At 32.1% G+C, this 19116-nt stretch overlaps 1 protein-coding gene across 1 annotated transcript in view; it reads left to right on the plus strand.

Annotated features, from left to right (window-relative positions):
• The window catches only part of LOC130638096 (transient receptor potential cation channel subfamily M member 1-like), a 29959-nt gene extending 13085 nt beyond the window's left edge, over positions 1–16874 (plus strand). Inside the window, exons 13-32 of the mRNA XM_057446975.1 lie at positions 2265–2363; positions 2697–2884; positions 3347–3578; positions 3666–3730; positions 4442–4553; positions 7423–7551; positions 8920–9177; positions 9259–9436; positions 9604–9736; positions 10310–10515; positions 10691–10802; positions 11304–11562; positions 11674–11859; positions 12340–12422; positions 12725–12754; positions 12967–13053; positions 14861–14951; positions 15600–15755; positions 15840–15956; positions 16155–16874. Coding sequence (XP_057302958.1) covers positions 2265–2363; positions 2697–2884; positions 3347–3578; positions 3666–3730; positions 4442–4553; positions 7423–7551; positions 8920–9177; positions 9259–9436; positions 9604–9736; positions 10310–10515; positions 10691–10802; positions 11304–11562; positions 11674–11859; positions 12340–12422; positions 12725–12754; positions 12967–13053; positions 14861–14951; positions 15600–15755; positions 15840–15956; positions 16155–16301 — 2868 coding nt within the window. The 3' untranslated portion in view covers positions 16302–16874. The remainder of the gene's footprint in view (positions 1–2264; positions 2364–2696; positions 2885–3346; positions 3579–3665; positions 3731–4441; positions 4554–7422; positions 7552–8919; positions 9178–9258; positions 9437–9603; positions 9737–10309; positions 10516–10690; positions 10803–11303; positions 11563–11673; positions 11860–12339; positions 12423–12724; positions 12755–12966; positions 13054–14860; positions 14952–15599; positions 15756–15839; positions 15957–16154) is intronic.
• Positions 16875–19116: the final 2242 nt, after the last annotated feature.

The raw sequence follows: 19116 nt of genomic DNA on the forward strand, positions 1-19116 counted from the left end.
TTACTTTTTTGAAGTTATGGATTCTTTTATTGAAACACTTTACTCTAGAAACATGCATTTTACATTTGAAATTATACATTTGTGTTCAGTTGTAAGTATATATACCCAATTTGAGCAGGTGCTCCACACTTTTGTTAGCAAAAAAAGAAAAAGTTTTCTTTTAAACCAATTTTTGCAATCGGAACTTATTTTTTTAGATAAAATAAACTTTAATATTTCAAACACTTTTTCGACTTTTGGCTGGCCCCTTTTCATCAGTACTTTTTCATATGATTAGCAAAGTAAACTCTAGTTTGTAAAAAAGCTTATTCTTTGCTAACTTTTTCTGTGTGTTTACCACAATATATTCAGTATATTTTCCCTACAAACTGAACTCGACAGCGATGTGTTAGAGCCGGATTCCTACAGAATAAAGAAAGTCCGTATTAAAAAAGCTTTTAAAACTTGATCAATTTTTCGCTAAAAAGAATCGGGCGAGCACCTCGCGCTCTGATTCTATTGAAAATAAAAACCTTACAAAATTTAATACATTTATTATTATTATACTAGTCGATGGCCCGTGGAAGAATCCACGGGTCCGCCCATCCTTTTTATACCACTTAAGCGCGTCTCGCTACTTACGGTACCATTTTGCGTGACAGACAGACGCACACGGGTGTTATAATATGGATAAGATCCCGAATATTTATACAGGATATAGCCACTTCAGTGTTGGAAACACTGTGTTCAATGTGGGTCCTGTGTTCTGAATGCATACATTAGGTATACCTCGGCATTGCCTACCCAATTTTCCTCGCGTGGCATGGATTGACCCGTAGCTATGATAAAGACACTTGCTAAACATGCCCGCACTGTGGACCAAACCACGGACCCTGAGATTACAAAACGAACGTCATAACGCCATAACCACAAGGCCAGAGTGCGATTTGGTCGAACAAGTGTTTATTGTGAAAATTTGATGAAGTTCCAAATTGCTTACTTTGTTCATAGAAATCTGACTCTAACTCGTTACTGTCGAGTAATAAGATAGAGTATGCCTAACGTATGTGAAAAGTCAAGAAGGGCAAGCCAAAGACCGAAATAATACATGGAAAATTAATGTCTATGTTTAACAAAATTAATAAGATTTTGTTTCTATAAAGTCGTTTTGAAACAAGATATAAACTTATTTTTTTTTGTTTTAAAACTGCAGAACACGTGCTTTCGTTGCTACTTACAACTGAACACAAAAGTAGAATTTCAAATGTAAGATAGGTGCTTAAAGTGTTTAAATGTGTCAAGAAAAAACACGATAATATTAATTGAATTTCAAAATATTAATGCTTGGTTTTAAAGAAACATGCCCACGATGAAGCGATGTTTTGCTGCAGTATACACATGTGTTTTTTTCAAAACCATCTTCATAAAGCAGAAATTTTTAAAAAAATGGTTTTGAGAAAAAAAAATTAATAGTAAATAACTCGTTTAATTTTTTTTTTCGTGTATTTTTATTTATTTTTTTTTTCATTTTGAACAGTAATTACTTTAATAAAAAGGTTCATTCAAAAATAAGTTAACTAGAGAACACTTTTGTTTTTTTAAAATCAATCATAATTGATTAGGTTCATATTTAAGAATAATGTTTTCTCAAAGGTTTTTATACGGGCAACTGCCAGAACCTTGTGGTTTGCTTTACTAGAATTCAAAAAATTGTTTCTCCATTCTTTGAATGTCCATCTAAGGCCCAACGTTATCGGGAGATAAAGGAAAGGGAAAGTCGAAAGGAGCCACCTTGTTTCATCTCGAAAGATTTTGCTTTTAAAGAATCTTATTTTTTGGGACAGAATAAATAACAAGACTATTTCTGTGTATTAATAATACCTGTCGTCTATCTGCTAAAAACTACTTTGCGCAGCTTCATTTCGGACGTCTTACAGAGTAATTTATTTACTTTATGATAACAGGCGGACAATTTCACAAAATACTGCAAAACTGTAGTAAATTTGTAGGGAAGGTGCAAATTTGGAGACCCGCAATCCATGGAGTTTTATAGCCCAACGACGGACACTATAAAAAATAGGCGTATTTTATGTGTTCAAAATGGTTGCTCCACAGATTTATTTTAAATCCACACCTTCCTCCTTCACCAAACAACACAGTGCGCAACACAACAATGTAAAAATATGTACGCCTGTCACATTACCGTCAATATTTCTATTAGTTAATGACCACTGTTTATATATCGTGGAAGCTAGTTTATATAAAAAACATCGTTCAATTTTTAGTGCGATAAAGGATTAGAACTAAAAGATGTACATTATGGGTTGCGGAAGCTATTAGAAATGGATGTTGTTCCGCATTACGAAAAAAATGGTGAGCTTGAGGTAACGTCTTTAATACAGTCAGCTTAAATCTTTCAAGAAATTTTTCTAATGCAGTGTTAATTTTTTGTCATTATATTGCTTACGATGTACTTTCACCCAAATAAACCTTAGAATGATGTGCTTCAGCTTTATTTCCCTGCATTTTTTCCAGCCTATTGTTTTATGGTTCATAATCTTTCTTTAGCAGTCCATTTTTAACACTTTTATTTGCCCCACTAGTCGGAAGTAATAATAATAATAAAAAATAATAATGATAATGATACATTTAATTCTATCCAGGTTACATTAAGATATAAACCATGAAGAATTTAAAGAAATACTGTCTTATATTAGGTCTTTAATGAATTATTTATATGGGCCGTGTGTTCCAACTTCCACGAATTGGCTTTATATTTATGGAGTCAGGATGATGAATCATTAGCAAAGGCACTTGTTGCAAGAAAGTTGTCTATCTGTCTGGCTTCAAAGTATAACAAATACCAGAAAGAAGAGGTTGCCAATTGTTTTATATCTAATGCCGAGTAAGCCTTTTCTTTAATCTTTTTTTTTAATTTAGTAAACGTTAATACCTGAGATAAGTAAAATATACAATCTACAAGAAGTTAAAATAAAGAGAAAAAAAATTTTATTTCAAAAACTTTGAGGTACTCCAGTTTTCCAATAAAGCAAATGGGGGGAGCCAAACAAGGAAAGCAAAATTTTAACAGAATCTAAAACAATGATACAACCTTATTCATTATAATTTACGCACGCACTGACTTTCGCACGTTCGCGCAAAAAATGTCATGTTGCCTGAATTTCAGCACAGAAATTACGCCAAACGTTTCACAGGATATTACAGTTTACACAAACAAAGCTCCACATTTATTTTATTGTTGTTATTATTGCAATTGCACGAATTTTATTACGCGAGAAATAAATTTTGCACAAAAGCTAGTTCGAATCATCAAATTAATTGCTTGCAATTTATGCCTTCACTTTAGAGATTTTGGTCAACTAGCGCTTCAATTGCTTGATGAATGTGCATCAAAAGATGAACTTAAGACGATGAAACTTTTAAAGTATCCGTTAAAACGATGGGGGAATCAAGATTGTATGAGCCTTGCAGCAGCTTCTCAACTAGAAGAATTTATTGCTCACTATGCATGTCAAAAGGTCTTGTCAGAAAGATGGAGAGGTGGAATTTCATTTTTTAAAAGCAATGAAACACTCCAAGTAAGCAACACTGCATGTGTAAATATATCTTTAAAAAATTCATAAAGTGGAAAGATAACGCGTTATATAATTTCTTTACACATATAGGTATGGCTTGGAATAATCTTATTTCCTTTGATACTTTATTATGTTGAAATCAATGAAGCAAAAAGGTACGTTTTAGTAAGAGCATACCTTTAAAACATGGGCCACAAGGATATCTTCTGATGTAGTCCTGCTGCTTTATCTCACCACCCAAATAGTGATAATTAGGCATTGTTTTAGCTTTGCGAACTATACAATGAAAGCGCAATTTAAAAGGCTGTTTACTTAGCCTATGTATTTGCAAAAGGTAGCTTTCTTGCAGCTGTTGTTTTTGGTTTAAGTCTTCCTTCAACAGGACGCATATTGATAACAGGTTTTTTACATTTATTGTACATATTTCTGAATTGCTTATCCTGTATAAACATTCGGTAAAAAAAAATAAAGGAATACTGCAACTGTTTACTCAAAATCAATCATAATTGCAAATATCAATTTACGAATAATTTATTCCAAAGTTTAAATTAAGTTTCCATACAGACACCTGGCAGAGCCTTACACTTTGTTTCAATAGAATCTGAAGGGTTGTTTCTTTTTCTGATTTTCTTCCTCCAAGAACAAACAAATTTTAATTTTCAGTTTAAACTTTATCTCAATTTTTCTTTTCAGCAAAGTAATTTTGGAGAGAACATGGGTCACTTTTTCATTTGTTTGTGCAACAACACGTTCTCGTTACATCTTACGTAGTTGCGTAATAATGTGTAATCCTCGCATATCATACGGCAAGTTTAAAGGCAATAATGGTTCAGCGCTCTTTATTATATCGTATTTTTTCATTTTAGTCAATACAATGATGGCAATAAAATGATGGCAATAAAAAGATGGTGGCACAAAAGTAAACTTAAACTGTCGAATTTTTATGCTGCCCCTGTCACAAAATTTTGGCTTAATTTCGTAAGTAGATGCATATTTACTTATTTTGCGCAATTCTAGGTACCTAATTGACCCAAACGTTTTTAGTCCTAATAGATAACATTTTGAGAAAGGTGGCCCTGAAAAATATAGGCTATCGAATAATTTGTAACATTTTCACCGTTATTATACTTTAGGTGGCAAAAATGGGTTTTGGATGTTCTATTAATAATTCACTATATGCATTCTCGACCCCCCAGCTCTTTGAGATAAACTTCAAAGATAGCTCTGGACACGTCTGTTCACGTGATGGATTCTCATTGGCCTATTATTAGAGATCTATGTTTTCGCGATAGGTATATATGTATATAGGTATATATATATATATATAGGTATATATATATATAGGTATATATATATATATATATATATATATATATATATATATATATATATATATATATATATATATATATATATATATATATATATATATATATATATATATATATATATATATATATATATATATATATATATATATATATATATATATATATATATATATATATATATATATATATATATATATATATATATATATATATATATATATATATATATATATATATATATATATATATATATATATATATATATATATATATATATATATATATATATATATATATATATATATATATATATATATATATATATATATATATATATATATATATATATATATATATATATATATATATATATATATATATATAGATATATATATGGATATTGAATCTAACTTTCAACTTAAACAGTTTATATAAATTGTCATTTGCAGGTTAACATTTCTGTTTTGTGTTTCACAAAAACAAAACAGTTGGGTGGACACATTTAAATATTAAATTCCAAATTTTTTTGTAATTTCTTGCATGAGTACCTTTTGTATGATTATATGAGGCAGTGTTGGCTCAATTGGCAGGTCATCCTGTTTTAAAAACAAAATTTTTTATAAGGAAAGTCAACCCAAAACATGGTCTATATGTCTGTTCTCGGGTTAAAAAAATGTACTTATTTTTAAAAAAATAGCAGATCAAAGGTGTAAACAAACCAATAAAATAAACGTAAACGTATTTGGTTTACCAATGGTTTGCAATTCAAATCTAAGGTTCCTGTTTTTGTCTTTGCTTTAGCAAAATTCACTTAACCCTATTCGGTCTGGGGGGCGGATTCCGCCCCATCTGACGGATTTTTTTTAATAACTTCCTAACGCTATACTGCATGGCAATGGTACTTACTGAGCTTCAATATTTATCTATTAGCCACCTGCATGCCAAATTTTTAGGTCCGATGCCTTTCAGAGGCTTTGATATTGGCTATTACTCGAAACTACCCCTAAACATCTCTATGAAACCCTTATAATGGGGAAAATATAATAACTCCTGTTAGTATTATCCTCAGAACTGAAAACATACAACACAACTTTGTTTCATCACGAAGAATAGTTTTGGACACGTGATTTATCCGATTTCCCTAATTCTCGGATATTACCCGAAAATCGGAAAAAGCCGGATTTTCGGGTAATTTTTGGCAATTTTTCTTGCGACCTAAGTAAAAACCGGGAGATATATTAAAAAACTTTTATGTAGCTTTCAGAAACTTAAAACAGAATGTAAAAATTCGCTCTAGAACTAAAGTAATTGAATTTTAAACAGATGGTGGGATTTTGATCAAATTTCAAGCTTTTGATGACGTCACAGAAAATGTGCTGACGCAAGCAAAAAATTTTTGCCACGATTTTGTTCCTTTTGTGACGTACCATAAGTGTGCTAAGTTTGATTCAATTTGAACAAGCTTTTGAAAAGTTATTGAGGGGGGGGGGCGAATCAGCGTCCCCCCCGGTCATAATAAGTTCGAAAAAACCCGGACCGAATAGGGTTAACACAGAAAATACTCACATATTTTTTGACAAAATAAAACTGATAAGAAATTGAAAAATGACATGGCTATTTCTCTTTTGTTTTGCTTGCAAATGCCTTTGCTTTTCCTTTTTCAACCTGACATTTGCTGGCCAAATTGATTGTATATAAATCGAGTCCACCCACTGTATCAACTCATTAGTTTATTTGGTGGGTTACTGAATCAACTCATCGAAGTTGGAAAACGAGACAGCTGGAGCCAGAAAGTTGACTCCCTTTATATAATGTCAAAGAAATTTTTAACAGTGATCTACAGAGATAGAAAGATGGCAACTTTTTAGGAGTCTTTTTCCAAAAAGTTTATTTTTGGAAAAATATCAGCCACCCTAGTCAAGGCCATGATTAAAAATATAAGCTCATAATTGAAAACAAAAACAGCAATATAATGGATAAATAATTAGCTGGTTAGTGTGCTACATTTTTGCGTATAGTCAGACTTTCTGTTTGAGACTTTAAGTGCTAGTTTTAGCTAGCTAGCTATTGCTAAAACTAGCACCTAAGCTACAAAACAAAGACTAGCTAGATAAGTAAGTTTCAGATTAACATGTAGCTTAAACATTAAGAAGCTTTTTTAAAAATATAAATAAGTGCTTTGATTGGACTCCTCATCGAATTAAATTTCTTTTCAGGATTTTCCACCCTGTCAAATGCGCTTTCTTAAGTTGTGCTAAATCACAAACCCAATTAGGTGCCCACAAAGTATAATTCAAATTAAAAACGGCTAGTGTACAAGCACAACATCAGGTAATCGATTCAAGAAATATAACCCACATATAGAGGGGTATTTGTCATGGCGTGACCAGACAGGTCCAGAGCTACTTTCGAGGTTTTCACCTCAAAGAGCTCTGGGGAGGAGAATGGACTGGAGAAAATATGGTATGGTTGAAAGCCTATGTTTAGTGACCAAGCAATATTTTGATTTTTTATAGATCTGTTATTTGATTTTTTTGTTGCTATTTTGTAACTTTGTAACAAAGAAATTACAAGATCGGCCATCTACTGTGGAATGGATTGTGCTAGTGTTTTTGGTATCTCTTGGAACTGAAGAAATTCGTCAGGTAGCGATATTGTTGTTGATACAGTTGACCCTCGTTTTAGCGAACCCTGAGGGGACCGAGCAATTTAGTTCTCTAAAAAGAGGGATTCGTTAAAAGCGAACTTTTCAAAAATGGGTTTAAATCCGATAAATTTACGATTTGTTAGTACTGCTTAGTTCAATAATTATAAAGAGTTACATGAACAGTTACATAAAGAATCAAAGTCTATGACAGAAATTTTAAATGGTTGTTTGTTGCTTTTTCGATTCTTGACATTTATCGTATACTAGATTTAAACAAAAATATGTAAACAAACAATTGAAGATTGAATTTCGAATGCCACTGATTCGATTTTGGTGATTCGAAGCATTCAGATTCTAAAATATGGTACTATTTGCTATTTTGAGGGTAAATCAGGCGATGTGTTAAGATATTTTTATTCGATATAATGAGGAATTCGTTAAAAGTGAGTTCGTTAAATAGAGGTACTTTAAGAGAGATTTGTTAGCGAAAATCAAGGGACCGAGACATTTTGTTCGATATAATGGGGAATTCGCTAAAAACGATGTTTGCTAAAACGTGGGTCAACTGTATCTTTGTTTTTATAGAATGAAATCTACATATGACTGTAAGATAAAAATTGGAATCTATATTTTTGTACCTGTTCCGCTGGAAAATAAATTGGTGTTTTCTTGCAGACTTTAATGCGGAAATACGCGATGAAATATTTCCCTTGAATATTTTGAAATTTTTCTTTCGAATTTTTTATCTTGCTATTGCATGTGTGAATTTTAAAAAAGAATTGTTGCTTGAGATAAGTAAAAAATGAAGTCAAAGCGCAAGGTAGCTGCTTGTTAATAATTATTGAAATTTTAAACAAGCAGAAAAATGTGAAAAAAAGGAAAGAAGGATTATGTTAGGTAATAAACTAAAAAAACTATCAAAGAAGTGAAAAATCTCTTTTCACGTTACATCTTCGTATATTTTCCTTCTCAAAAACCTAGAAATGAACTAGTTGCGACTTTGAATTTTTACCAGCCGTCAGTTTCCATTGATCTTTCTTTTCAGACAAGAAATATTTTACCGTTCAGTTGGTAAAAATCGTAAACTTTTGCAACACGTGAAATCAGCTTTTCTTGCATTTAAATTATTTCTAAATATGGGAAAGAATACGACAGAGAAAATTAGAAAGAAAATTTCTATTGTTTCTAATGAAATATTTCACCGTGTATTCCCGCCTTTACAGTTACTTACTATTACAGAGTATAGTTTAATACATACAAATATTTTTTCCACAAAAAGTACACTACATTTTATCTTTCTAAGTTATTATTTTCTTTTAAGGTTTGTAAATTTATAGAGATTTATATACGTATTTTATATAAATAGGTGTGTCAAGTTCCTAATTGTATAAATTATAAGCATAAAGTGAAGGTATGGTGGTCAATGCATTGGAACAAGTCAGACTTAGTAGGAGTCGTCGTGTTCTTTTTGGCATTTGCACTTCGTTTTGGCCCTTCTTTGACATTAAAAAAAGTAGCACACATTGTTTACGCATTTGACATCATGGTTTGGATTGTACGCCTGTTGGATATCTGTGCTATCAGCAAAATATTGGGCCCATATGTTTTAATGGTGCAAAAAATGGTAATGTATTTTCCTACATTTGTTTTTCCCTGAAAAAATACTTCTTAAAGTACCCTTTATGTCACTTTGCTTTTATTTCAGACTGTGGATGTTATGAATTTCTTGATAATACTCTCCGTATTCTTGTTATCTTATGGAATTGCACGATATGCCATTTTACTCCCACAAGATGATTTTTCATGGAGTTCATTTCGACATATGATCACAATTCCATACTTCGAAATGTATAGCGAAGTGTTCTTCGAGACTACCGCAAAGCGTAGGTTTTATCGTTGTTTGAATTCACATAAGACTTACGATTAAAAAATACATATTCTCTGTACAATGGGGAATACCCCGAAAATCACTAAAACAAAAGGGCAAGAGTGGGAAAACAAATACAAAACCATAAACTATACAATTTCAAAAAGTTTCGTTTCTCCTTAGAGAATGAGACATTATTTGGTACACGCTACGGAGAGGACAGTTCTTATTCGCAACCGATCGTGCTCTTCATCTTGGCTGTTTATTTAATTTTAACGAACATTCTGCTGTTTAATCTATTGATTGCGATATTCAAGTAAGTTTGCAGTTTTATAGCATCAAAGTTACTATAGAACGACAGACTACATCTTTCCCGAATTAGTTTTCTCTTGATGTACCACTGATATTTCTCAACTTTGACAACCAAAATGAATGCGATTTTTAAAAACCCTGCCTCAAACTTGATGAAATGTGAAATCTTTATATTTATACAGCATACAAACAACTTATTGAAAAAGGTTTTCTACTTTTGTTCTAATTGACCTTTGCTGAAAACTGAGGCTTATGAGTACAAGTCAAAAATTAAGAAGACTTTGACCACAACATTAATACCACCAAAACAGCATTTTCACATATCAGATTGAGTTGGAAAATAATACACATACCAATTCAATGATGCTGAATATGATTTTCAAGTCAAGACCTCAAAACATCAAAATTATTTAATTCGGGAAACGTGTATAAAGGTACAGGAAATGCAATAAAAGTAAATTAGAACCAAAAGACCTTATCCTGTTTGCAATAGGCTTACATAATTAAGCCTGTTACATAACCTTTTTTTACAATTATTTCTTATTTGTTTTTATTGTTGCCATTTTTTTCGACATAGTAACACCTACAACACTGTTCAAACAAATTCTGAGCGCATTTGGAGATTCCAGCGTTACTACCTTGTTGACGAGTATTACGGGAAACCTGCTTTTCCAATTCCATTTATCCTAATCAATCACTTTGAAATGCTCATTATGTGGCTTATATCAAAATGCAAAGATAGAAATAAATCAAACACATACAAAAATGGGGGAAAAGATGAAAGTAACATACATTTCTATGTTTATAACGTGTTTGCCATTGTGTTGTTCGCATAGAAATATGCCTAATAGACCTCTTTACTTTTTTTGCTCCTTGTAATTTTCCACCAACAAATTTCTCGGTTCCCTTGCGAGTTACAAATAGAGAAGGTCCTATTTATCTGCAAATCTCTTTTTAGGCGTCTATGAACTATTAAGACTGGAAACAAAGAGCAGGTTTTGCTGCCTAGAGAAAAGAGAGAAACGAATTCTTAAAAATCCAGACGAAAAACTTGATTACATCAGAACCAGGTAACATTTCAATGTGTTTAATATTTGTAGAAAAAAGAGGAGTTTTTAAATTTGAATTTTAGTATTTAAATTAAAATCATTTAGGGTGAAAATCCTGAAATAACCCTAAAGACATCGAGAATTTAGTTATCCTCAGGCTCTTTTATTCTTTATTTCAATGTTGGGCAAACGAGATAATTGTACATTGAGTGTGGAGTGATGACCTGTTTTCTTCACTTTAAACCGCATTTTTGTTTCGCTCAGTCAAGAGATAACACGTTGATTTACGTCTTTTGCAACAAAAAACTGATTCTATTTTTAGAAAATAGTTTCTCCTTAATTCTTCCTGCTTTCTGTCATAAATTTCTTTTCTGTCCGAAGGGTACCTTTAATTAGTAAAGTTCTATTAGTAAGTCCACGTTAGCATAATCAAATCGGATGCTAGCAAAAATCCATCCCTACTTTCTGAATCGTTATATGCAAGTAAAATAAATGTATTGTATTTTCCTAAACAATACATAGGGTTGAAAAGGGAAAAGAACGTCTTAAAAAGACAGAAGATGAACTTGTAGCAATAAAGGAAACCTTGATCCACAGCACAAAACTTATAAATATATGTTTAAAACGCATTGAAAACAAGCCTTTAGCTGCAAAAAAAGTTGTAACGCGGTTATCCTCAAATCGAGATAGAACAAACTCGAATGCCATGCTGACGAAACAAATGCAAAAACTGCTAACCAAGGCAATGGATCAAACAGATGGAGAACGCGTAAATAAACCAGTAAGTGATGTACATCGTTATTTCGTTTCGTTTCGTATCGTATCGTATCGTATCAACCTTGCTTCTCAATTATATCTTGACGCATGCGATGATATTTCACTGATTTTTTAGAATTCACCTTGTACGCCGTCTGCACCAAAAGAAGAATCTTCTCACAATATTTTTACTCGACAATCTCTAACTAGTTTGAATGAAGAAGAAAGTAACGAGAGATGTCATGTTTTGTCAAGATGCTCTCGTTATCCATGCTCTGAAATTAAACGTGTCACTGTTGATGATCGTTTCGTTAGCTGGAAGGTATCTGCAGTTGCGCAACTTTCTTGGCCATTTGAAATAAATTTTATTAGGATACAGCTGAACCTTCTATGCTGTTAATAATAGTTAAAGTAACTTCTTCTCTTGTCCTTTGATGGCATTAGTATGTCTATTTATTATTAGCCGTATTCTGTGAATTCAAAATGGCTGCTTGCCGCTTCATTTGGCATCCTCCTCAGAGTTGATAATTTGCTGACGGATGGCCCCGTGGATTTTTCTACGGGTAAACGACTAGTCTCTTCTTATAATACCCGTATTTTGTTTAAAATGGCTGCTGATTTGCTAATTTACTAAGGTTGGACAAAATAGTTTATCTTAACGGGTAAACTTTATAAATAGATGTTATAAATATAACTCTAACAATAGGCCTTTTAACGACAACGACATAAAAACCGTTGCCAATAAAAGTGGGAATTCTGTGTACTAATAACCTACAAGATGAATGATTTTATTATGTTTTAGGTACCACTTCTTGATTATGAACCACAATGGTATATTGCACCTAACGTTTTGCCCGGTCTACCAGAGGTTGACGGAGAGTTTGAGTATGGGTCCACTTGAATTTGCGCTGTAACGTTTGTGATGTTATATCTATTTTTATTAATATATCAAACAAGAACATAAACTTTGTTTTTATACGGAAAAGCTCCCGTATAAAAATCGTAAGGAAAGCGTAAGTAAGACGCAAAATAGCAAAATCTGTTTTGTTATTTTGCGTCTGTGATATGAAAAATTGTATTGGAAGTTTTAATTGATATATCCAATTTCTAAACATTTACAACAAATCAAATTTTTGTTGAAATAACTGTGCTATGAAACAAATGCATTATTCCGGTTTATTTTTTAGCAAAGTTGATCATGCAGTTGGTTTGCCTTTGTAAGAATGTTTTTTCGGTTTATGTACAATGTAAATTGAACTTATTCTTAAAAACAAAAACATGTGCTTAAACTTAATTTCAGTCGCAATCTTAGAATAAACTAATTTTTTTCATTTATACATGTATATATATTTTTTATTGCTGCATAAAGTGTCAATATAAATGCTTTATAGAGCTTCATAGAACGTTGCAGTACAGAATTGTTTTTTAGAAATCCTGTAGGGAGAACAGGTCTTACTGGGCGTGGCTTGCTTAGAAGCTATGGTCCAAATCACATCACAGAAGCTATATTTACCAGGTAAATGATCCATTAAAGGAATTCCGGCATTGGACGTGATATTTATGCATGTTAAAGAGGATAAAAATTTCATAAAAAGTGTTTTAGAATTTATTAAATATGTTTTTCAGCTTCAAATATTTGCCCTTATGACATCATCATTGATGATGTAATGAGGTAGTAAGCATAAATTAAGATTTGAAATATCTTGCAAACTTACATAATACCAAATAATTTTAAAACTTCTTTGTGTGAACTTTTGTAGTTTATAAATGATCTCAGCTTTAATTACAGGTAGGAATGTAGCTAATGTCTGCAATACTTACTGAGTTTCAATAACTATCTATTAGACACCTGAATGTGAAATTTTTGGGTCCCATACCTTTCAGAAGCTTTGATATTGGCTATTACTCGAAACTACCCCTAAAAATTTCTATGAAACCCTTGTAATGGGGAAATATAATAACTCTTGTTAGGATTATCTGTAGAACTTGAAACTTACAAAACAACTTTGTTTCATCAAGAAGAATCATTTTGCATTTTTTGGACACGTGATTAGTCCGATTTTTTCGGATTTCACCCGAAAATCGGAATAAAACGGATTTTCGGACAATTTTTGGCAATTTTTCATCCGATCTATGTAAAAACCAGGAGATATGTTAAATAACTTTTATGTAGCTTTCAGAAACTTCAAATAGAATGTAAAAATTCGATCTAGAACAAAAGTAATTGAATTTTAAGCAGATAGTAGCATTTTAAACAAATTTCTTTTTTTTTTTTTTTTTTTTTTTTTTTTTTTTTTTTTCGCCAAAAGAAATTTACATACAACTATTTCAAAATTACAGATACAAGTTCTACATACACATAAGTACAGGCATAAATTTCTACATTAGGATATATATATATACATATATATATACATAACTGTATCACGTACGTAGAATAAAATGGCAGGAGTAAGTAGAAGACTATGCAGTCTTATCATCTCACACCTTATTATATTATTATTATATTACCTTATTATATAGGTTATAATATTACCTTATTATATAGGTTATAATATTACCTTATTATATAGGTTATAATATTAACTTATTATATAGGTTATAATATTACCTTATTATATAGGTTATAATATTACCTTATTATATAGGTTATAATATTACCTTATTATATAGGTTATAATATTACCTTATTATATAGGTTATAATATTACCTTATTATATTTCAAGCTTTTTATGACGTCACAACAAAGTTTGCTGACGCAAACAAAAATTTATTGCTGCCATTTTATTCCTTTTGTGACGTACTATAAGTGTGCTAAGTTTGATTCAATTTGGACAAGCCTATGAAAAGTTATTGAGGTGGGGCGGATTCCGCCCCCCCCCCCTGCCCGGGCATAATATGTTCGAAAAACCCCGGACCGAATAGGGTTAAAAGCGAAATTTCATGGGACTTGATAAACAACTTCTTATTTTCCACAACATATCAATTATCATTTCCAATGTAGGAATCTCAGTGAGTTTAATTTCTCAAGGTTAGTTTCCACTAGAATTGCTACAAATGATTGTTCGCAATTTGCCCAGAAAACTATGTGGACCGAGTAAGGCGAGGATAAACCCTAGGTGAATAAAATAAAATTCATCAACTTTGATTAAGTGGGCTTTGAGCGAGATGCTTTACACGAATTATTCAATGATGATTGAACACGAGATATGCGTTTTATTTGTATTTGCTAAATTTGATTCGATTTTTTTTTTAGAATGACATTGTTTCTTATAGCTATTCAAATTTATGTATTTAACGTTAAATAAATGGTTTTGTGTAGGTTTAAAGATTCAGTTGATCCAGGAAATGACAGACCACAAATGGAGGTTTTAGTTATTGAAAGAGACATAGAAGAATTTTATCTTCCTTCGGTAGAATTTATTACTTTTTTGCAACATTTCCACAATTATCTTTTTTCCTTATTTTTCTCTTTCTTTTTTTTTTACCAATACCGCAATTTTTTAAACCCCGTGTTCTTCACTTGCTCACTCATCCAGTATTTCATTTGTCTACTTGCCCTTCCCATCTCTTAACTGTAAATCTTTAAACAATACACCGACCGCTCTGTGGTAGAGTCTTCGTTGCTAGCAGCACCAATAGGAACTGAAGAGGCTATCCCATGTAAACAATTTCAATAAAAATAATTCATTGAAATCGTAATTCTCTTCAAACTGTTTTTCCCTGTTTTAAAAGTTGTCCTTTTATGTACTCATATCTTTCCTTCTATTTTTTTCTATTTTTTTCATACTTTTTGCACGGTTTCCTGACAAGCTTTCTGTTTCTATTTTATGTTTCCTTAGATATTAATCCTTTTTCAGTTACACATTTTTTCTCTCTGTATTTTATTACATTCTACGTTTACTTTGTCTCTACTCTCTGTCTCCACTTTGGTTAGCCTCTTTATTTCATCAATTCCTCATTTTTTCCTAATTATCCTTATTTCCGCACCCACAATTAAAAAGGATCAGTTTTTCTGGAACTGAATATATTTTACCTTTTTTCTGTTTTTTTTTCTCCAGGATATGGTGACCGAAAGTAACAAACCTATAGATCAACTTCCGCGTATACTACGGGAGTTGTTTAACTCAAGGACATTGAGGGACCATCAAGTTAGCGACAAAAGAATTTTCAGTACTATGGCAGCTCTGAATGCTGTTATTAGAAATCGCATCGAGGTGCATTTGATAAGCTCAAATTATTTATTTTTTGTATGTCCATTTCTGTATCCAATTTTGCACAATATAAGAAAATTATTTTAGGTATTTCGTGGTTACTTGGACGACCAGAGAAACACTGACAATGCTTGGATAGAAACATCCGTATACAACTATATGAGTGATGATAGGGGCAATTCTTTTACTGCTTTTTTTATCCCTGTATGTTCTTATTTTTAATTTTTAATTTTTATGTTTTGACAAACAGAATTGTTCCTTGATTAATAGAGCCTGTTTATGAATATTTTATTCTGCTTCTTTCAATGTTATTTCTAAAGTTTTTCCCCTGCCTTGTATGCACTATTTGTGCTACTTTTTACATTGTGTGATTACAGCTACGTACAAACGTTTCATTTCTAGGAAGAAAAAGCTCAAAAGTTGCATTTAAAATGGGTAGATATGAACGAGAACACTCCTCTGATGAACGATCGAATTGCGTACTTAGAATTTGTCGCAAAAATACATGGTGCAGATTTCAGTGAAAACGACGATTACTGTTTTCCGTAAATGCGATTAGTGATGGGCATGTATCTTAGTGATCAATTTGGACATTAATTGTTGTTTTTGTTGCATATATAAATTTGTCACATTTAAAGAAAAAACCTGTTAAGGATCGACGTGAAATGGCCATGTTTTATAAAAGGTACTAATAGAATTAAAGGTTTCAGAATTTTATTTTTTTATTTTATTTCTTCTGTTCTGTAAAGTATGTTAATAACATAACATACATGAACTTGCTCTTAAAAATGCTGGACTAGACATTAATATTCAATAAATATTTATTTAATTCTGGACATAATATTTTTACAAACTGCTGATTTTGATTATTTCTCACAATGGCGGAACGACATCAATTAGCTAGTAATTTGCATTCGCTAGGCTGCAAAGGTATTTACTTTTATGGCAGTGTAGGCCGAGTAACTAGCATTAAAAACGCACTGGATGCACTGTCAACACAGTCAGCATTATCGAACAATCCGCTCACCCGAAATTGCACGAAATATCGTGATATCCAGGGTTGGTGACGTGGGCTAAAATTATTACTCTTTAAATTTTTATATATAAACAAATAACCTATAATTTGAAGTCTGACGTGTGATGTGATCATTGACAAATGCAGAGTGGCAGTTATGTACATAGAAACTGTCTTTTTAATGGATTGTGGTTAAAAACTCTGAAAAACTATAATATATGTCCTGAATTGCACATTAAAAGGAATGGGTTAATTAATTAATAATTTTTTTAATTAATATTGAGCCGTAACGTACCGTTTTTAAAAGTTTGCATTGGGGTGGTGTTGGTATAGAAAATCATAATTTTATATATTATCCAATATTTTAACTATTGCTAGGTTATTTGTGTACGGCGTTTAAATACAACTTCTTTGCAGATATTATAAAGTTGTTATTATGTTACCTTAAATTGTAATACTGTACCCAACATTTTAGCGTCTCTATAATATTACCCTTTGTCTGTTCGTCTGGCTCTGCGCAAAATTGTACCGCAAGTACAGGAACATCCGAAATGCGGTAAATAAAGACGGGCGACCCCGTGGACTTATCCACGGTCCACTGACTATTCTTTATTATAATACTCGTTGTCTGACTGTGAACCAATCCAAAAACAGGGTAATTTTGTAGGAGCATCAAAGACGCCAACATGCCAATATTTTAATATTTTGTTACTTTTGTGAGAACATTAAAACCACAAGCAGCAATATTAACTTAGTTTCAGAGCAATGATCAGAACAATCTGAAACAATAAGAACTTGAGCCACTAAAGAAGCTGATACCCAGTAAACACAAAGACGTCTTAAAGACGTCTTTTCTCGTCTCCAGCTCGTTCGGACGTCCTTAGACCAGAAAAAGACGTCTTAAAGAAGTCTTTATTTGGTCTTCGTTAGACCAGTCAAATCTCGTTCGAAAGAAACGTCTTAAAGACGTCTTTGTTTGGTCTCCGTAAGACCAGTTAACACAGTTAGCACAGATAGTAGTTTACATTATTAAATCATAGTCTTTAAAGAATTAGTTATAATGACAAAATAAATAAATAGGTGTATTATAAGAAATTTTTGTACTTCTTTATGTTTCGGGTTACTTGGAATGTGTATAACATTTCTGCTGACATCTCTACATTCATACCCCCGTACCGTGAAAGTTCGCGCCTTTTTCAAAATATACTTTCGGCGGATTTTTTTCAAGATTTTCTGAAACACCTAAGGCCGAGCTCCTTGGGGAAACAATAGAAATATCATAAAGGTAAGTCTACACTTTCATTTTTCTTCATATACACAAACATAAAAATGGTAGGCAGATGCTCGTCTAGCTAGCTAATACTATAGTATTAGGTAGCTAGAGACAAGTACCATTTCGTCTGATAGACATTCATATGAATAGACCATTAGTATCTAGTGGTAAAAGGGGACGTTTTGATAACAGCGACACGACATTACAGGGATTCAGGCAAAGCTCCTGTCACGTTACACAAGGGAACATTCGCAACTAGGTAAACCTGCTTAGGATTATTCAGCCGTGTTGTTTTTAAAACGTCTTCACACACGATTGAAAAGCTTGGTTGCTTAAAAAACTCAAATTGTTAGCGTTAACTATACCTGCAAAAGCAATAACCAACGATTTTTTTGTAATTAAAGTATGATGAACCACTTCTAGGAGGACATTCAATAGCAAATTTGTTTATCTAAAACACTCGGAAAATCCCATTTCTTTTCATAATCAATTGCTACTCGTGCTTTAACTACTGCCAATTGATGTAGGCGAATGCCCACAGCAAGACATTGCAAAGTCCCACACAAAGTCTTTCTGACGTGTTTTACGGCTTTGCTTTGAGTGTTACCACGTTCTAGCTTAGCTCCTACCAACATCTACAAATTTTCAAATTTAGTTGAAATCGTAAAAAAAATCATGATCAAGTAGCACCGCTTCTTTTACCAATGTGTGTTACGCACCTTTCTGTTTTCTGTCTTGAAAAATTGTGCGTACGCAGAATCTTTTGCGTCTACGTTCTATTTGCATTTCTCTATCACTTTGCTGCAGACTTCTTTGTAGCATAATCAGCAATATCAATTTTTAACTCATGATTTTTCGTCTGTGCACCACAGCCGCCCTGTTTTAATATTTCGCCTTTAATTTAATTTTTAGAGGAGGGCATATTTTATACTATAAGTAAGCTGTTTTTATTGCTAAAAAAGGAACACGATTAGTACTAGGAAACTCAAATCCTTTTGGATTAACAAAGTTGATATGTAGAGAATACCAATTGCATGATAGCTAGCTCAAATATGCCAATACTGGAGCTTTATTGA

This window comes from Hydractinia symbiolongicarpus, chromosome 1 (genome assembly GCF_029227915.1).
Source record: "Hydractinia symbiolongicarpus strain clone_291-10 chromosome 1, HSymV2.1, whole genome shotgun sequence".
Taxonomy (NCBI): domain Eukaryota; kingdom Metazoa; phylum Cnidaria; class Hydrozoa; order Anthoathecata; family Hydractiniidae; genus Hydractinia; species Hydractinia symbiolongicarpus.